The sequence below is a fragment of the Zeus faber genome, assembly GCF_960531495.2.
Source record: "Zeus faber genome assembly, chromosome: 18".
Lineage (NCBI taxonomy): Eukaryota > Metazoa > Chordata > Actinopteri > Zeiformes > Zeidae > Zeus > Zeus faber.
In genome coordinates this window covers 28485034-28503356 of record NC_137210.1, presented here as the reverse complement: position 1 = coordinate 28503356, position 18323 = coordinate 28485034, and the positions used below count along the sequence as shown (strand labels likewise).

The 18323-nt window shown below is 42.6% G+C and overlaps 1 protein-coding gene across 2 annotated transcripts in view; it reads right to left on the bottom strand.

Annotated features, from left to right (window-relative positions):
• Positions 1 to 9406: 9406 nt before the first annotated feature.
• The window catches only part of gdap2 (ganglioside induced differentiation associated protein 2), a 41987-nt gene continuing 33070 nt past the window's right edge, over positions 9407 to 18323 (bottom strand). For both annotated transcript variants that reach the window (XM_080018687.1, XM_080018688.1), the window contains exons 12-14: positions 16791 to 16845; positions 15748 to 15891; positions 9407 to 10926 (exon numbers count right to left, since the gene is read on the bottom strand). In XM_080018687.1, the coding sequence (XP_079874813.1) occupies positions 10885 to 10926; positions 15748 to 15891; positions 16791 to 16845 (241 nt within the window). In that variant the 3' untranslated portion in view covers positions 9407 to 10884. The remainder of the gene's footprint in view (positions 10927 to 15747; positions 15892 to 16790; positions 16846 to 18323) is intronic.

Here is an 18323-nt window from a genome sequence, read left to right as displayed (position 1 = left end):
AGAGACGGCTGTTGGTTTCCACACCCCGCTGCTTGTTACTCAGGAGGTCAGTACTACGTATATATACTATATATACACACAGGATCCATAATATTTCAACATATCTTCACACAGTATGTAAACTGTGTGAAGATATGTTGGCTTTACCCAGGGAAGGGTCCTCAACCTCACATTAAAAACGAAATGCTGCAGTTCTAAGTGTGGAGGTAAGCGGAGATAAGGTGCTGAAACGTTTCTCTTCACCGGTGACTCACTAAAAACATTTGTTCTATTTTCCGAGAAGTGAGTTCGGCAAGAATCCTTTGAATGGGTTTTTTAATGCTATTTATTTAGGAAGAATGCAACGTGTAAACCGGTCGCATTCAATATGAATGAAGGCGGGGTGACTCGGCGGTCGCAGGAAGTGGAACGCTGCAGCTTCCTGCCTCCATGCGAGAGCCTCTGAAACCTCTGCTCCGTGCTCTGGTTTCTGAACCAGTTTCGGTCCAAGTCGGGATTTTCATAAAAACAAACGAGGTCTCGGCAGCTGCCGAGCGACTTTGCATCAGACGCCCTCCGACCCCTGACCTCCGACCTCCCTGGGGACGTTGGTTCTCACGGAGCTTCACTTTGATCCGTTTGATCAGACTAAAACCGGCTTCACGCCGAATCTGAAACACAACGAAAAGTCAAATATGGAACCTGAAGTCCAGTCGTTCCTATGGAGAGGACTCCGCGGCGGGAAGCTGACGTGTAAGCTCCGCCCCCTCTGCGACGAACGTTCCAGGCTCCATTCAAATTACTCAAATTATTCAAAGTAACTCACGGCAGGAAGTCACGTCAACTTCTTAATTGGAACTGGGCTTAAACCTAAGTAAATAAGTTTTGTATATAAAATAATGAGATTATTAACTTTTGGCTGTCATCATATTTACTATCAGTAAAACTCTATATAATTAAATTGTGTGTATTGGTTATTTTTTCGCGCTTTGCAAAGACTTTATAAAGGAAGCTTTAAACTTTAAACAACCTTTAAATGAGCAAAGTACTCGCTGTTCTGGAACAAAAAACGAGATCTACTTTGACTCGTTTCTCTAACGTAGTTCATCCGACGGCCACTAGGGAGGATCCCACTGTCAGGATGCGTTTTCGTATTCTGTGTGAAGCGCGCTTTAGTCTCCAGATCCAGTGAAGGTGAACTGAGAGTCATTTTAGCTGGACCCCCTGGAGCAGTGCTGGAAAGCACCGTATTGGGCTGTGTACGAGCTGAACATGGCAGGAAGTGGGTATGGCTTTACAATTAGCTGCTGTTACTGGTGTTCAGAGGCTAATGCTAACACCCGAAACATAAAAGAAGAAGAATCTTTAATTCACACCCTGGTAACGAGTGTCCATCGCTGGTGTGTGCCATGATGTGTACATGTTTTGGGGACCTTGCTGATGGTTGGTGGAGGAAACCCCATGTGAGCACGGGGAGAACATGCAAACTCCACACAGAAAGGCTCCTATTTGGGAGATAACCCACCGGAGCACAGTGCCAACAGCGTGGGAATCGAACCTAGGACCTTCTTGCTGTGAGGCAGCAGTGCAATGCTCGTTTGAGTGCAAATATTAACATTTCCATAGAGCTGCCTGTATAAATGTTATCATTGTGAACATTCACCAGAAGCAGTTTGAAGGGGGCCGTGTGCAGACGGGCCTCCACATGTGATCTCAGGCTGCGTGCGGAAGACAGGACGTCGTCTGGCCCCGAGATGCTTTGCTTTCCTGGAGGAGTGTTGACGGGGTTTTGGAATATTTGGCTCAACAGACGACGTGTTAGTTGATAATTACAGATCGACGTGCACTAAGACAAAGACCTGGATCCGTGCAGGTTCTATCAGGTGTCACCGTCAAACCCTCCTGGCTTATTTGTGTTAAAACATCAGGTCCTGGGTTCGAACCCCAACCGTGCCGGGTCCTTCCTGTGTGGACGCTGCATGTTCTCCCACCATCAAACACATGCATGTGAGGGGATCATGCTGCTGCCAGGGCCCCTGAGCAAGGCACTGGTGCAGGAGCCACAGCTGGTCCCCGGGCGTGGCCCTCGGTGTAGGAGGATCATCTGGTTGTGTCCTACTTTTACAATGACTGTTCAAAGGCCTCAGCGTGTTCGATGCTTTTTCACCACTTCTGATGTTCAAATATTCAACAAAATATTACTGTAACAATAAATAAAAATATCATGGATACAAGAGTGGAGTGGACGACCTGTGGAGTAGAGGACCTCTAGAGGAGAGTGGACGACCTCTAGAGTAAAGTGGGAGACCTCTAGAGTAGAGTAGACGACCTCTAGAGTAGAGTGGACTACCTGTAGAGTAGAGTGGATAACCTCTAGAATAGACGGCCAGCAAAGTAGATGACCTCTAGAGTAGAGGTAGAATAGAGGTAAAGGGTTGAGGAGAGGTAGAGCAAAAGTCAAGTAGAAAAGAAATTGAGCAAGGATATGTTTAAGTAGAGGTCAAATAGAGGTTGAGTAGATGTCAAATAGAGGTTGACTCTTGACCTCTAGAATAGACGACCTCTAGAGTAAAGTAGACTACCTGTAGAGTAGAGGACCTCTAGAGTAGAGTGGACGACCTCTAGAGTGGACTTCCTCTAGAGTAGGGTGGACTGCCTCTAGAGTAGAGTGGACAATCTCTAGAGTAGAGTGGACGACCTCTAGAGTAGAGTGGACAACCTGTAGAGTAGAGTAGAGGACCTCTAGAGGAGAGTGGACGACCTCTAGAGTAAAGTTGGAGACCTCTAGAATAGAGTAGACGACCTCTAGAGTAGAGTGGACGACCTCTAGAGTGGACTTCCTCTAGAGTAGGGTGGACGACCTCTAGAGTAGAGTGGACGACCTCTAGAGTAGAGTGGAGGACCTCTAGAGTAGAGTAGAGGTAAAATAGAGTTAAAGGGTTGAGAGGTTGAGCAAGGATATAGAGTTTAAGTAGACTACCTCTAGAGTAGACTAGCTCTAGAGTAAAGTAGACTACCTCTACAGTAGAGTAGAGGACCTCTAGAGTAGAGTGGACTACCTCTAGAGTAGATTGGACTACCTCTAAAGTAGAAAAGAAATTGAGCAAGGATATGTTTAAGTAGAGGTCAAATAGAGGTTGAGTAGATGTCAAATAGAGGTTGACTCTTGACCTCTAGAATAGACGACCTCTAGAGTAAAGTAGACTACCTGTAGAGTAGAGGACCTCTAGAGTAGAGTGGACGACCTCTAGAGTGGACTGCCTCTAGAGTAGGGTGGACTGCCTCTAGAGTAGAGTGGACAATCTCTAGAGTAGAGTGGACGACCTCTAGAGTAGAGTGGACAACCTGTAGAGTAGAGTAGAGGACCTCTAGAGTAGAGTGGACGACCTCTAGAGTAGAGTGGACAACCTGTAGAGTAGAGTAGAGGACCTCTAGAGGAGAGTGGACGACCTCTAGAGTAAAGTTGGAGACCTCTAGAATAGAGTAGACGACCTCTAGAGTAGAGTGGACGACCTCTAGAGTGGACTTCCTCTAGAGTAGGGTGGACGACCTCTAGAGTAGAGTGGACGACCTCTAGAGTAGAGTGGAGGACCTCTAGAGTAGAGTAGAGGTAAAATAGAGTTAAAGGGTTGAGAGGTTGAGCAAGGATATAGAGTTTAAGTAGACTACCTCTAGAGTAGACGAGCTCTAGAGTAAAGTAGACTACCTCTACAGTAGAGTAGAGGACCTCTAGAGTAGAGTGGACTACCTCTAGAGTAGATTGGACTACCTCTAGAGTAGAGTGGACTACCTCTAGAGTAGAATGGACGACTTCTAGAGTAGAGTGGACTACCTGTAGAGTAGAGTAGAGGACCTCTAGAGTAGAGTAGAGGACCTCTAGAGTAAAGTAGACTACCTCTAGAGTAGATTGGACTACCTCTAGAGTACGGTGGACTACCTCTAGAGTAGAGGACCTCTAGAATAGAGTGGACGACCTGTAGAGTAGAGTAGAGGACCTCTAGAGTAGAGTAGAGGACCTCTAGAGTAGAGTAGACGACCTCTAGAGTGCACTTCCTCTAGAGTAGGGTGGACTGCCTCTAGAGTAGAGTAGAGGTAGAATAGAGGTAAAGGGTTGAGGAGAGGTTGAGCAAGGATATAGAGTTTGAGTAGAGGTCAAATAGAGGTTGAGTAGAGGACCTCTAGAGTAAAGTAGACTACCTCTAGAGTAGACGAGCTCTAGAGTAAAGTAGACTACCTCTACAGTAGAGTAGAGGACCTCTAAAGTAGAGTGGACTACCTCTAGAGTAAAATAGACTACCTCTAGAGTAGAATGGATGACCTCTAGAGTAGAGTGGACTACCTCTAGAGTAGAGTAGAGGACCTCTAGAGTAAAGTAGACTACCTCCAGAGTAGAGTGGACAACCTCTAGAGTAGACAACCTCTTGAGTAATGTAGACTACCTCCAGAGTAGAGTGGACGACCTCTAGAGTAGAATGGGTGACCTCTACAGTAGAGTAGACAACCTCTAGAGTGGTCTGCCTCTAGAGTAAAGTGGACGACCTCTAGAGTAGAGTGGACTACCGCTAGAGTACAGTGGACTACCTCTAGAGTAGAGTGGACTACCTCTAGAGTAGAGGACCAGTAGAGTAGATAACCTCTAGAGTAGAGTAGAGGTAGAATAGAGGTAAAGGATTGAGGAGAGGTTGAGCAAGGATATAGAGTTTGAGTAGAGGTCAAATAGAGGTTGAGTAGAGGACCTCTAGAGTAAAGTAGACTACCTCTAGAGTAGACGAGCTCTAGAGTAAAGTAGACTACCTCTACAGTAGAGTAGAGGACCTCTAAAGTAGAGTGGACTACCTCTAGAGTAAAATAGACTATCTCTAGAGTAGATTGGACTACCTCTAGAGTAGAATGGATGACCTCTAGAGTAGAGTGGACTACCTCTAGAGTAGAGTAGAGGACCTCTAGAGTAAAGTAGACTACCTCCAGAGTAGAGTGGACAACCTCTAGAGTAGACAACCTCTTGAGTAATGTAGACTACCTCCAGAGTAGAGTGGACGACCTCTAGAGTAGAATGGGTGACCTCTACAGTAGAGTAGACAACCTCTAGAGTGGTCTGCCTCTAGAGTAAAGTGGACGACCTCTAGAGTAGAGTGGACTACCGCTAGAGTACAGTGGACTACCTCTAGAGTAGAGTGGACTACCTCTAGAGTAGAGGACCAGTAGAGTAGATAACCTCTAGAGTAGAGTAGAGGTAGAATAGAGGTAAAGGGTTGAGGAGAGGTAGAGCAAAATTCAAGTAGAAAAGAGGTTGAGCAAGGATATAGTTTGAGTAGAGGTCAAATAGAGGTTGAGGAGAGGTCAAACACAGGTAGAGTCAATAGTGTAAAAGAAAACAGGTAGAATAGAGGTATAGACAACACAGAGCTAGAGTACAATAGCGGTAGAAGTAAAGTTGACGTAGAGTCTAGTTGTACTCCAGAAGTAGAGTGGAAAAGTAGAATAGGGTAGAGGTGGAGTAGAGGTGGACTAGACAAAGAAAATAGGTAGAGAAGAGGTAGTCTACTTAATCTCTACTCTTCCTATAAAGTAGAGGTGGAATAGAAGTAGAGTCTACTGGAGAGGTTGGGATGGGTGGAGCAGAGGTTAAGTAGAGTTAGAGTAGAGGTCGTCTACTCCAACTCTAGACTTAGGTAGTTACTCTAGAGGGAGGTAGAATAGAGGTGGAGCAGAGCTATAAAGAGGTGGAGTAGAGCAATAAAGAGGTGGAGTATGTGTCTCTTCTTCCTTTCGCAGTAAATCTGGTATTTTCTGGCTCAGGGATCTGTTGTTGGACGGTGACCATCAGTTCACTATTGATTACTGATGGTTGAAGCTGATCACCTGTTGATGGAGGTGATCAGCACCATACCGGCATGGTGCCTCCACCCCTACACAAGGTCGTTTGAGGGACGTTCTACTTTTCCCACAACTTGGTTTCAATCACTTCCCGTTCAGCTGCACCCCATGGCAGCTGTCGATGGATCAGGGACCAACAGCGTCACATTGATCACACGTTGATGTTTCCTCGACTCCTGGTTGGTTGTGGTTTGAACGCCTCGACGGACGCCGTGGTCACTTCAACATTCCTTCCTTGGATTTAATTTGTGATTCTTCAGTTTGGTGTGAACCGTACCAAGGAGACCGGGGGGAAACGCCGGTTCCAACCATCTTCATGTCATTATATCATTATATCTCTATATTTGTCAAAACAAAACTAGCCCATTTCTTTATTTGTAAGTTGAGTTTCTTTTCTATTTGTCTTGGTTTAGTATTGTCGTCTTAGTGCTTGTTCTTATGAAGAAACAAAAATATTGCCCTTGCTGTACACTCTTCCATTTGACTTTCAAAATTATCGAATCAAACTAAAAGTAAAAATGTTACGAGCAGTAATTCCATTTTGCATCATCACACTTCACACATTTACAACCTCTTCAGTAAACCTTTCACACACATTTCCATGTGCGTTTGAAGGTCAATAAATAGATAAAAGACCCTAAATGTAAATGGTATTCACAGCTGCCTGTGTAAACCATCCCATGTAGCTCGCAGCCAGTTTTCTAAACTTCAGTTTGTCTTTCCAGTTATTCTCAGGTTGTAGTTTTGGGACGTTCCTCATCCTGTTCAGCTGGAGCTAGACGCCGAGGCGTTGTCCACACGCATGTGGATATTTCTGAAAACGCGGCACGAGAGCGGAAAAACAAGCAAACGCTGACTTAAGCACGCCAGGCCAGCAGGGGGCGATGACCTGACGTCAAACACCTCGAGGAGCAGGAGGAGCACGAGGAGCAGGAGGAGCACGAGGAGCACGCAGCGTGTTGAGCTTCTTCAACATTCAGACACCACTCGTACGGATGCCGTGCCTGAAGCTGGACGCACTTTTGAACCCCTGGTGGAGGCACAGAGAACTACACCACATCGCTCGTAGCCTCCTGACACAGGTGGAGGTCCTGACGTCGGCGTTTTACTGCCTCCACCAACAAACGGGGAAACTCGACCTCTGACAAACCTCCACCCTGGAAGGAGTTTTCCAAAAGCTTTGTTTCCAGTTCCTAAAATGCTGTTTTCCTGAGGGCGGGGCCAAAATGCAGAGAAAAGACTGTTTCAAAAATATCCATATACCTGAATCAGACTGTAACCAAACCAAACCCCACGAGGGTGACTTGTCAGGGCCACACGGGCCCCGGGGCCACATGTTTTGTTGCAGAAACACGAAGCGCACCGGTGTTTGCCACAGAACCGCCCCAGAGTTTACAGGAAGGTTAAGAAAACCGGACTGAAAAATGACCTTTACCTCATTTTAATGTCATTTCCCCCAAAAAAGCTGAGCTCAATTAAACAGGCTGTAATCTGATTTTTCCCTCATGGTCAGAAACACTGGAGGCATTGAGCGGTTTGGGGCAGAGCACCTGGGAACCAGAGCGAGGGTGGAGACCTGGAAACTGAAAGAGGTGGAGCTGAGGGAGAGGGCGGTGGAGTAGGGGGGGTTGAGTATAGAGGGGTGGGGTCGAGTAGAGGAAGGAAGCAGGAATGGAGCCGTGTTTTTCCAACCGCTGCGTCATGAGAGCTCACCAGGTGGCGCCGAAATTACACTTCAAATAAATAATGGGATCTAACTCTTGTGTTGCAAGATCAAAATTGCCAGGCTGCACTAATCAATGTAATTGATCGGTTCCAGCAGAACAGCAGTTCTGTGTTGATCAGAGCTGTTGGTGGTGATGACACCCTGAACGATGGGCGAACAAGAGGAGGAAGAGTCGCTTCGGCTCCGAGTCGTGATCGCAATTCTCCCGGGAATCAGTTAATTCTGTAAAAAAAAAGAGATTTATTTTGGTGGAATGCAAACTGAAACTGTCACATTGAATTTGAACGATGGAGGTGCCCAGACCTCTTGTCTTATTTCATTTAGGGTCAGTCGTGGTTTTCAGTTTGTGAGTTAACACGCTCGCCCACTTTTTTCATGGAGTGACTCCACATTCCTGAGCGCTTTAAAGAGATGTGTTCCCTACGAGTGGGTCTTGCATCACTAGGAATAAGTAGACCATAATAATAAGCACAGTTGTATGTATTTGATGTTTCTGTGGTTAGACAGTGCTGCCATGTCTGACGTGGATGGAAACACTGAGCCGCCTCCACAGGCTAAAAAACACTCATTATACATTCACTCAACACTATTAATTATATTTAATTTTCTTTTGTTTATGATTAACTCCAAGGTTTATGTTATTTAAGATAGATTGTATATTGTCATTTATTTCTATATTCTAGTCAATTCTTATGTTAATTGAGTATTGCCAATTACATTTATTTTTGGGTTAAAGCTTTAATTAATCCTAATTTCTTGGTCATTCAAGCTGCGCACACTTGTTCACGTTCACTACGGTGCCAGAGGTCGAAAATCACCACGTGTGCAGTGACCAGTACATTGTAACAGTGTAATAACATTGTGAAAACCTAAACCTACTAATCCATTCTTATCCGTGCTAGTATAATTGTAAATATTTCATCTACATTTATACTTGCAGTTTTTGAATCTCTCCTGTGCATAAAACATGTTTTTATATTTCTGTACGGTTGTTTTTTATTATTTTTTAAAGGCACCTTGCCTCGATCGGGACCGCAACTACCCTGATCCAGATTTTTTCATAATGTGTTTGTTGTCTGATGCCCGGACGCCTCTTGGCCCAGACATTGGATCCATAAATTCAGACATGGGTATGGCTGCAGCTCTAATTTCGCTCTCAAGCTGTCGTGCTACGCAGGAAAATAAAAAAAGGCCGTTCCTGTTCTCCGGCATCGCGGCGCAGTCCGTGTCCAACGTCCCCGTGATCAGCTGCCATGCGTCCTGTACGCCGCCCGTCTGCTTTCCATTTGGGTGGAGCGTTCTTACATTCAAAGGACATTTTCAGATTCCCGTCCAAGTCCCAGAGACGGAAAGTTCTTTGCGGCGTCGGAGAAATCATCTGGCAGCGGCACATGGGGGTGAAGAACAAGGAGGCCGAGCGAGGACCGGGTCGAGCCGCGGGTTCGATTTCCCCACTGTTTCCAGGCAGAGAGGAGATACTGTATCTGAGGAGACCCACATGTAAACACATGCACAGATGGATTTGTGGAAGTGGTATTAAACAGGGTTTGACATATCGCAAAACAACCCTGCTCCTGTCAGTGGTTATTTTGTGATGATGAGCAGCTCCCTGCGCTTTGCCCTTTACATATCACACTTAATTGTATGTTTTTAACTGTTATAACCGTGTGTTACATTAAGAGTAAACAGTCACGGCCAAAAACAAACAACAGTTTGGCTTTTCCAGAACTCACATTCCAGATGAATGCGTCATCTCATAATCCTAAAAGCGACCCATCAGGGTTCCGCGGGAAACACGAGAGGGCGAATGATTTTTATCTTTAACAAAGAAATTATTTTTAATTGAGAAAGTAAAAAGAAAAACAAACAGGAAACTAATCTCTGCAGCAGATTAGACATCATTTAAAGAAAAAGGAAAAAATATATTTTCTGAAAAGTTAATTGGCTCATTGTCGTCTGTACATTGACAGAATCACAGTTTGGAACACACACCTTGTGCTGGCAGCGTCATCGATTATTATCTGTGATTATTGGTTGATTGGTTGATTTTGCTGATCAAGCAGATCATCTGAGTCTCCATGATGACAGACCATCATTTCCAGTCTCCACAGGCTCCGTCTGGAGCTTTTCCAACAAAGTGGATTTCAAGATGGATTCAGATGAAAACTGATAAAAACACCAAGACTTTCTTCTCCACCCACCGCTCCATCTCTATGAACCACACTTTTAACACCAACACTGTGACCGACCACAAAGAAAAGCTGAAACGGTGATTTTTGTTTTTGGTGCTCCACTGGAATGTGTACGTTTGAGTCTCGAGGTTCAGTCCCTGCGGAGCTCCACCTCCATCGTCGCACCGCCTGTCAGGTTGGATGTCTGAGGGAAAGGCCGGGACCCGCTGGTTCTACACCAGGCACCACTCGTGTACCGGTGCTGGTTAAAATGGAATGTTCCGTCTTCTCTGGGAAACCAGGTCCGTGTCGGCGGCTGTTGTTGATCTAACCCATCCCTGACCCTTATTCGTATTCAAACAAACGGCCCAAATTATTAAGACCGGATGATTAAAATTACTATAGTAATAATAATAATAATAACTTGAAGGTGTCGATAATGTGCAAAAGAAGAAAATAAAACTGACACAAAAAGCTATTTTGGAACAAACACAGCTCTGAGAGCCCATAACTAGTCATATCTATTATTATTACCACCATCACCATCACCATCATCATCATCATCATCATCCCTTCCTAGCTCTGGACAGATGTGGGGTGTGTAAGGATCCTTTCCTGTTTTACACAGTATAATGTTTCCATCACATTATGACCATCCCTATGATGTTTTGTTTCTTTTCCCGTGGTGTGATGAGCACCGTATGCTGTGCCGCAGACAGGACGCCACCATCACCGCAACAGGAAACACAACTTTGAGACGAACCACGTAAAGGAAGACTTCCTGCCGGAGCTTTGGTTTTGTTGGAGGGTTTCAAAAATATTGGGGGTTCCCTTGAGGTTTTCCCTCGATGAACGTTATTTCCAGCGATGCTCATCCTCCATCAGAGACCTCCAGGGGTCAAAGGTCTCATTGATAAAGAACAACAGTCTTAGTTTTTGTACGTTTCCTTGGTTGGACATTCCCAGGGACATTCTCCACCTTCTGCCCAGGTGGAGTGTTTACTTTGGACACCACCCGTGGTGTTTGGCCTCAGAAACCTTTTGGTTCCAGAGGTTCCACGGGGCATGGAATTTGGATGGTGCTTCACCTCTGACCCCCTGGTGGAGAGCTGTGATTGGTTGTTGGGTCGGTCACAGACTGGAGGACTCGGGCAGATGGTACGGCCCATTGACCTGTACACAGAAAGACAGACAGTCAGAGGTCACAGAGGTCAACCGAGGTCAATGGGTTCATAGCAGTGATAGTGGGAAGAGTATTAGTAGTAGTCAGTAATACCTACAGTATTATACCTACAGTATTAGTAGTAGTCAGTCATACCTACAGTATTAGTAGTTAGTAATACCTACACCATTACTAGTAGTCAGTCATACCCATGGTATTAGTAGTAGTTAGTAATACCTAAAGTATTAGTAAAACCATGCAGTAGTAATGGACCAATCCACCCAGTAGTGATAGTACTGTGATCAGGGAAGCAGTAATTAAACGACTGAAGTGGTGGTGGTTGTGGATTTGGACGAAGTGTGAGTCAGAACAGAGAGAAAGCAGAAAGGGAAACAGTTGGAGGCGTTCGGGGTTTCCCAGCTTCAAATAAACGTTTCTTCCACATCGAACAAAGGCCACGTGTTGAATGTGCAAACATAACGTCACGGGAAACACAGACACACAGATGAGCAGCACGGCTTCAGGGCTGATCTATGGTGGTACATTACATTACATGACTTTACATGACATAACATGACTTTACATTAAATTAGTGGTAGTAAGGGTTGCCCAAAGGTTTGGAGGTGAAGGATCTTTCATTGGAGATAGCTGACCTCAATAGTCTTCAAATCATAGTGACAAAGACAGTGATTTGCAAAGTATTTTCAAAGTAAATTTAGGGTATAAACCTTTAGTGCCATTTGTATTTATGTATTTGTCAGTATTGTGGGATAGATATTGTAGCAGGGAGCACCATAGGAATGAACAGTATGTATAATGAAAAAGCCATGAAACACTGGAGGGTAGAAGCTGTCTACTTTGAATGGAGGTAAAAACAGAAGAAACAGGGGATCGAACCAGGACAAACTCTTCATGTTCAGCTGCGACGGCGTTGCCTCACTTCCCCCAACCCCAGAAACACAACAGTTCTGCAGGGAAACGCTGAACTACGTCAACGCCTTTCCAGTCACCGTCCTGGATCGAATCTAAAACTGCTCCGTAATCTACAGCATGAGGACAACACATCCTTCAGTCAACACACGTCAGCTGGTTTGAAGGACGCCGAGCTTTCACACGGCGCTTCTCTCATGATGATAATCGTTGTTCAAAAGTCAAATTAAAAAGTATTCATCCGTGACGACGCTGAAGTTAGCAACAGATTCACAGCGTTTTTGAAATTCAGACCAGGTGGGACAGTTTGGTCCAAAGCCTGAGAATGAATAAATTAAACTACATTACACTACACTATATTAAATAACACTACATTCAATGAAACTATATTACACTACACTATATTAAATAACACTACATTCAATGAAACGACATTACACTACACTATATTAAATAACACTACATTCAATGAAACTACATTATATTAAATAACACTACATTCAATTAAACTACATCACACTACATTATATTAAATAACACTACATTCAATGAAACTACATTACACTACATTATATTAAATAACACTACATTCAATGAAACTACATTACACTACATTATATTAACTTACACTACATTCAATGAAACGACATTATATTAAATCATACTACATTAAATTAAACTACATTACACTATATTATATTAAATTACACTACATTCAATGAAACTACATTACACTACACTATATTAAATAACACTACATTCAATGAAACTACATTATATTAAATTACACTACATTCAATGAAACTACATTACACTACATTATATTAAATAACACTACATTACATGACATTAGATTCAAGAAGTTTATTCGTCACATACATATACATACTTTCATACATATATGCAGTGAAATGTCATGTCATGTTACACTTCATTATATTAAGCTACATTAAATTATATTAAATTAAACTACACTATATTAAATGGCACCACATAACATTCCATAACACTAAATGACACTACATGAGATGCCACTGGAAGCAGAGAAGCTTCCAGCTTCATCATACAGAGGATACTTGGAGATGAAAGTAAATAAAAGCGTGTCAACAACCAGTACAACAATATAAGTAGTAATACAAGTAGTACAGGGCTGATGAGGCTCTCAGGGTGTTATTGTGGTTTTTATATTAAAATGGATCAATCATTCATCCTTTCCTACAGAGCTGTATGTTCACTGTCAAATCTTTGTTTGTTTTTTTCGCCAATCTTTTTGGCTAAATGAATTTATTTTATTTAACCCTTATTTAACCAGGAAGGTCTGTTTAATGGGATGTTCAATGTTCATCATTAGATTTATTGTACATTTTTAGATTCATCTTTCTGTTCCTGGTTTATTTCATTACTTATTGTATATCACCACATTTTACCAGTTTCTTTTTAGGCACTTCAGTTTTTTTATTTGTATTCACTTTCTGGGTCTTTTAGGTTATATTTATTGTTCATCATTAGGTTTAGTGTATATTTTATTGTGTACAGGTTACTGTTTTATTGTAGATTTTCACATTTCCCATCTTCTACTAATTTATTATTATTATTGACTTTTTTTATGAGAGCTGCTGTGACAGACACTTTCCTCTGAGGATGAATAAAGTATCCATCCACCCATCTATCCATCGATACATCATCTATCTATCCATCCGTCCATCTATCTATCCATCTAACCATCCATCCTTCCATCCATCTAACCATCCATCTACCCACCCATTCATCTATCTATCCAATCATCCTTCTATCATCCATCTATCCTTCCATCCATCCTTTCCATCCATCCTTCCATCCGAATAATCTGTCAATAATGCCAGTTGGGCAACTCCCCCGTTTCACTCCCTACATGCTAATGCTAACACTAGCGCGTGGCCCCATCTGGTGAAGCTGCATAGAAACTGGAAGAGATGAATAGTAACAGGAAAAAGCTTTGTCAAAGGTATGAGAGCTTCCATAGATCACTAAGTGGTTGCAGTGTTCACTACTTGTGGACGGAAACTAAGAATCAATATTCCACAACAACTCAACGTGCCCTCTCAGTATATTCTTTTGATTGGTAAGGAGCTGCATCATTTATGATGTATTATCTCTGACATAATGAACTGTAAATGAAGAACGTGAAACACACAGGTGCATGAATAAAGGTATTTAAAGTACCCAGGTTCATACAACTGATCGTACTCAAAGAACAAGCTCCACCCGACTGGACCTGAAGGAGAACTGATACATGCATGTTCTCTTGTGTGTGTGCTGATGAGTGGCGCGTGCGCACACACACACACACACACACACACACACACACACACGGTTCCCATTAAAAGACAATAAGTAAGAGAGCTGAGTGTGTGTGCTCCTGTGTGTGTCTGTGCATTATTATTAGGGTTCCAGCCCTCAGGGCCTACTGCTATTGCTTGGATTTTTTATATTTAATCTCTTTGGTGTTTTTCAGGCAAAAAGTACCTGGACCACAACAACTGCAGTACCCACAGACATGGTTGAGGTCTCGTTATAACCCAGACGTTTCAGACGTGGTTCGAGTTTGATCAATATCGATGTACATTTGGGGCAGAAATTAGTCAAATAATTTACTGGAAGTAGAAGAACGTTGGCACAATGTCATTAGTTTCAGGAGCAGGGCACTTTGTGACATCATCATCCGAAGTTATATACATCCAAGCGTCATCTCTCGGAAATCATTCGCATCCAGCCACTCGCGTCCTGTGGACCGCAAAGCTTTTGCTACGTGTATACAGACAACTTCAGCGAACGCTGGGATTAAAGGAAACTGGGAAAACTGTAACTTATGCTGCGTTGTAGAAAACATAGAAAACAATAATGTGCCACAGGAGGCATTTTGGCAGCGCAGGAAGTCCTAACAACTGTTGGAGGAAGCGTCCCTTTCTTTTGTGTCCGCACGGCGTCATCCAGGAACCATCGTCATTGTTAAAACAACGTTCTTGAGGGCCATTTAGACTGAACGACACGAGGAGCATTCGGTGACGCAAGTCCACGGTGATGACAAATGCACATGAAAAGTAAGCTACTTCATTTGAAGTAAACATGTCTTCATTTATACACTATTTATTTCCATCTCGCGGTGGACACGGTGGACTCAGTGCGACCCGCCCGGTCCCCAGTAAAGAGGGAGAGGACAGAACATGGTCCTCAGAGGTTAGTCACACTGGTGTAAAAGACCAAACAAATCTCAGAAAACCTTGAAAAAAAAAGTTATGAAACAAGGGTATATTGCAACATTTTATTTTATCATTGTTTTTATTTTACTGTTATGTTTAAGATGTTTCCTCTTAATTTCATGCCCTTGCCCTTTGAATTAAAAAGAAAGAATTGACAACCTCTTTTTTCCCTTTTATGTGTGGATTTTGTGTGGATCTTTACCTTGTTTTTATTATTATATGTTAAAATATAGATTCCTGAATTGTTTTACCTTTGTTTTTCAGTTAAATGTTGAAGCATGAAAATGCTAATAAAATGTAAATTATATATATATATATGATATTATAAAATACTGTGTTTACTGTATTATTTGTATTCATTAAATGTATTAATCTATTGATGTATTATTAATTAATTGCTGTAGTGCAACCTTAAAGAAAACATTTAACTATATTAACATATTAGTATAAGCAACAAAATCCCAGCCAATCTCATATCACGATAACGATATTATATTGATATCATAATCCCCAGCCCCAGTGTGTAGACACCATCACAATGACCAGTTTGTTCTACCGGGACACCAACACACTCTTGTAACTCCGGACACACTGTGTGTGTGTGTGTGCGTGTGCGTGTGTGTGTGTGTGTGTGTGTGTGTGTGTGTGTGTGTGTGTACGCACCCGGGCGTCGTACTCCAGGACGAAGGGCGGGATGTCAATCTGCTCGGGGCGGATGCAGGTGAGCAGCTGACGGAGGCCGTCCAGGTAGTGGACCTTCTCCTTCAGCCCAGACACCGTGAAGGAGGTAAAGAACCAGGTGGAGAGCTGGAGGGAGGGGGGAGTTTGGGGGAGAGAGGGAGTAGAGAGGGGGATAGGGAGGGGAGGAGAGAAAAGTATATTTTTAAGTAATTAGATGCTAATTACCTATAAATGCTAATTCATTAGTAATTTACTATTATTTATTGATTAATTATATCAATAATATATTAATGTTTTTTGTGCAATAAAAAACTGTAAATTCTACATTTCAAAAATAACCCAACATGGTCACATCTGATGATAAAGAAATCCTTTGAAATATAATAATGTGATCATTTTTATTATTAAGCATTTAGACACGTTTGTCATAAGCCACGTACATTAAAGTAATCAGAGGTCTAAGCCTTCAGTAGGAGCCCCAACCTATTATCTATTTAATATCATGTACATATACAAATAAGTACACTGCAGAAATTTAAGGAAACAACACATGACAACATTTGGTCTAAATATGTATTTTCTGGAAGGAGGTGGAAGAAGTCCTCTGAGCTTTTACTTAGGTTAAAGTAAAATACACACACACAGCATGACTTCAGTCAAAGTAGAGAAGTACTTGCTCTTAAATGTAGTATTAAAGAATTAAAAGTAATAGTGGAGCAGTGCACAGCCTCCTAATGGGTCTTACTTTTGAGAGGTATAAATATGAATCCTGTACATGATATATTTTTAAAACTAAATGTTTATGAATATAAATCAAGATGTAGTCAAATGTAGTAAAGTAAAAGTGTAAAGACTCTGAACTGAATACACTAAAGTAGACTTGAAAAGTACATAAGTCCAGCACTTAGTTACTTTCCGCCACTGCTGAAAGCGCAGAATTCTTGGTCAACGACATGACTTCCTGTGTCAAAGTGCAAAGTTGAACTCCAAACGAAGGTTCACGGCGGCCGCCCACCCCGTCTTACCTTGGAGCGGAACGTTGGGTGGACGAAGTAGAAGGCCCTCAGGTTCTTCTTAAACCTGCAGGAGGACAGGAAAACGCTCTTTCAATCCAAACTCATTTCAACAGAGAAATGATTTAGTGTTTCCTGTGTTGTTTGCCAGAAAGAGGCAGAGGGAGAGAAAAATATCATTAATATCTCAAAATGAGGGTTTAGACAGATGGAGGGTGTGTATTATTAAGGGCTGCAGCCTAAATCAGCCCTGATCGCATCCAGCACAACACTCCGTGTCCAAGACAGAGCAACACGACCCAAAGAACACAAGGAAACAATTTCCAAATTTTATGTTTCAGCCGAGTCCTGGTTGAATGCATTACTTCAACAGAACAGTTAGCTTTGGACTCAAGTATCATACTTTTATTTTGACATCTAAGAAACTGTAGAACAAAAATGAAGCAGAAGATCAACACCAGTTTTTTGTTTTTTTTATGAAGTGCGTTTGAGTTTATTGAAAGGTGTTTATGAAAGGTATCATTTTATTATTATCATCATATTTTATTACTATTGTTTTAGTTTGGGTTTTTATTATTTATTTTCTCCTTGAAATTTTTCGGCCAAAAGTGTCTAGCAACCGCCAAACCCACGGACATGGTGGTGGTCCTGTTGGATCCAGTGCATCTCAGAGAGCTTGTGGTCCAAGTTTCATCCACATCGATCTATATTTGGAGCAGCAATTAGTGAAAAACTGATGCTAAACTACTGGAAGTTGCAGAAGGCTTGCACACCACCGATACAATACTTCTGGTAGGGGTGGTGAACCCGGATGAGTTTGTGGAGAAGCCGCTTTGTGATATCACCATCTAATACATTGTCTCAGCCATAACATTAAAAACACTAATAAAAACATTAATACTGTAGCTCCGCCTCGTGTCGCCAAAACAGCTGTGCCCTGTGGAGGCATGGACTCCACCAGACTCTGAAGGTGTCCTGTGGTATCTGGCACCAAGATGTTAGCAGCAGATCCTTTAAGTCCTGGAAGTTGGAGGTGGGGCCCCCATGGATCAGGCTTATTGTTCCACAGATGCTCCCTGGGATCGGACCCTAAACCCACCCATCCACATGATGTAGAAGAAAAAGTGATTTGTCAGACCACCACTTTCACATGCAAGCTGCGTGGTGTAGACTTCAGCGGTCTATAGTGGTTGCTGCATGTCACCACAACTCAGGAAACTGTAATTCGTTACAGAGAATCATCACAGCATCATTCCGTCACTATGTCATCATTGCACAACATGGCACACAAGGGAATATAAAACACAAACCCCCGAAATAAAAGCGTTTTATTAGCTATCCGAGCAGAGAAGAGAACACAGTGGATCACCGCTAGGGCTGGGCAGTATGGCCTAAAATTTATATCACCGTATAATTTGAAGCATGGACGGTAACAGTATATATCGCTGTATACTTGTTTCCGTTTTTAAATTTTTGCAGTCCTCCGCGACTTTTGATAATCGTAATTCAATACACTTTTTAAATGTTTTGACAGAGCTAGCGAGG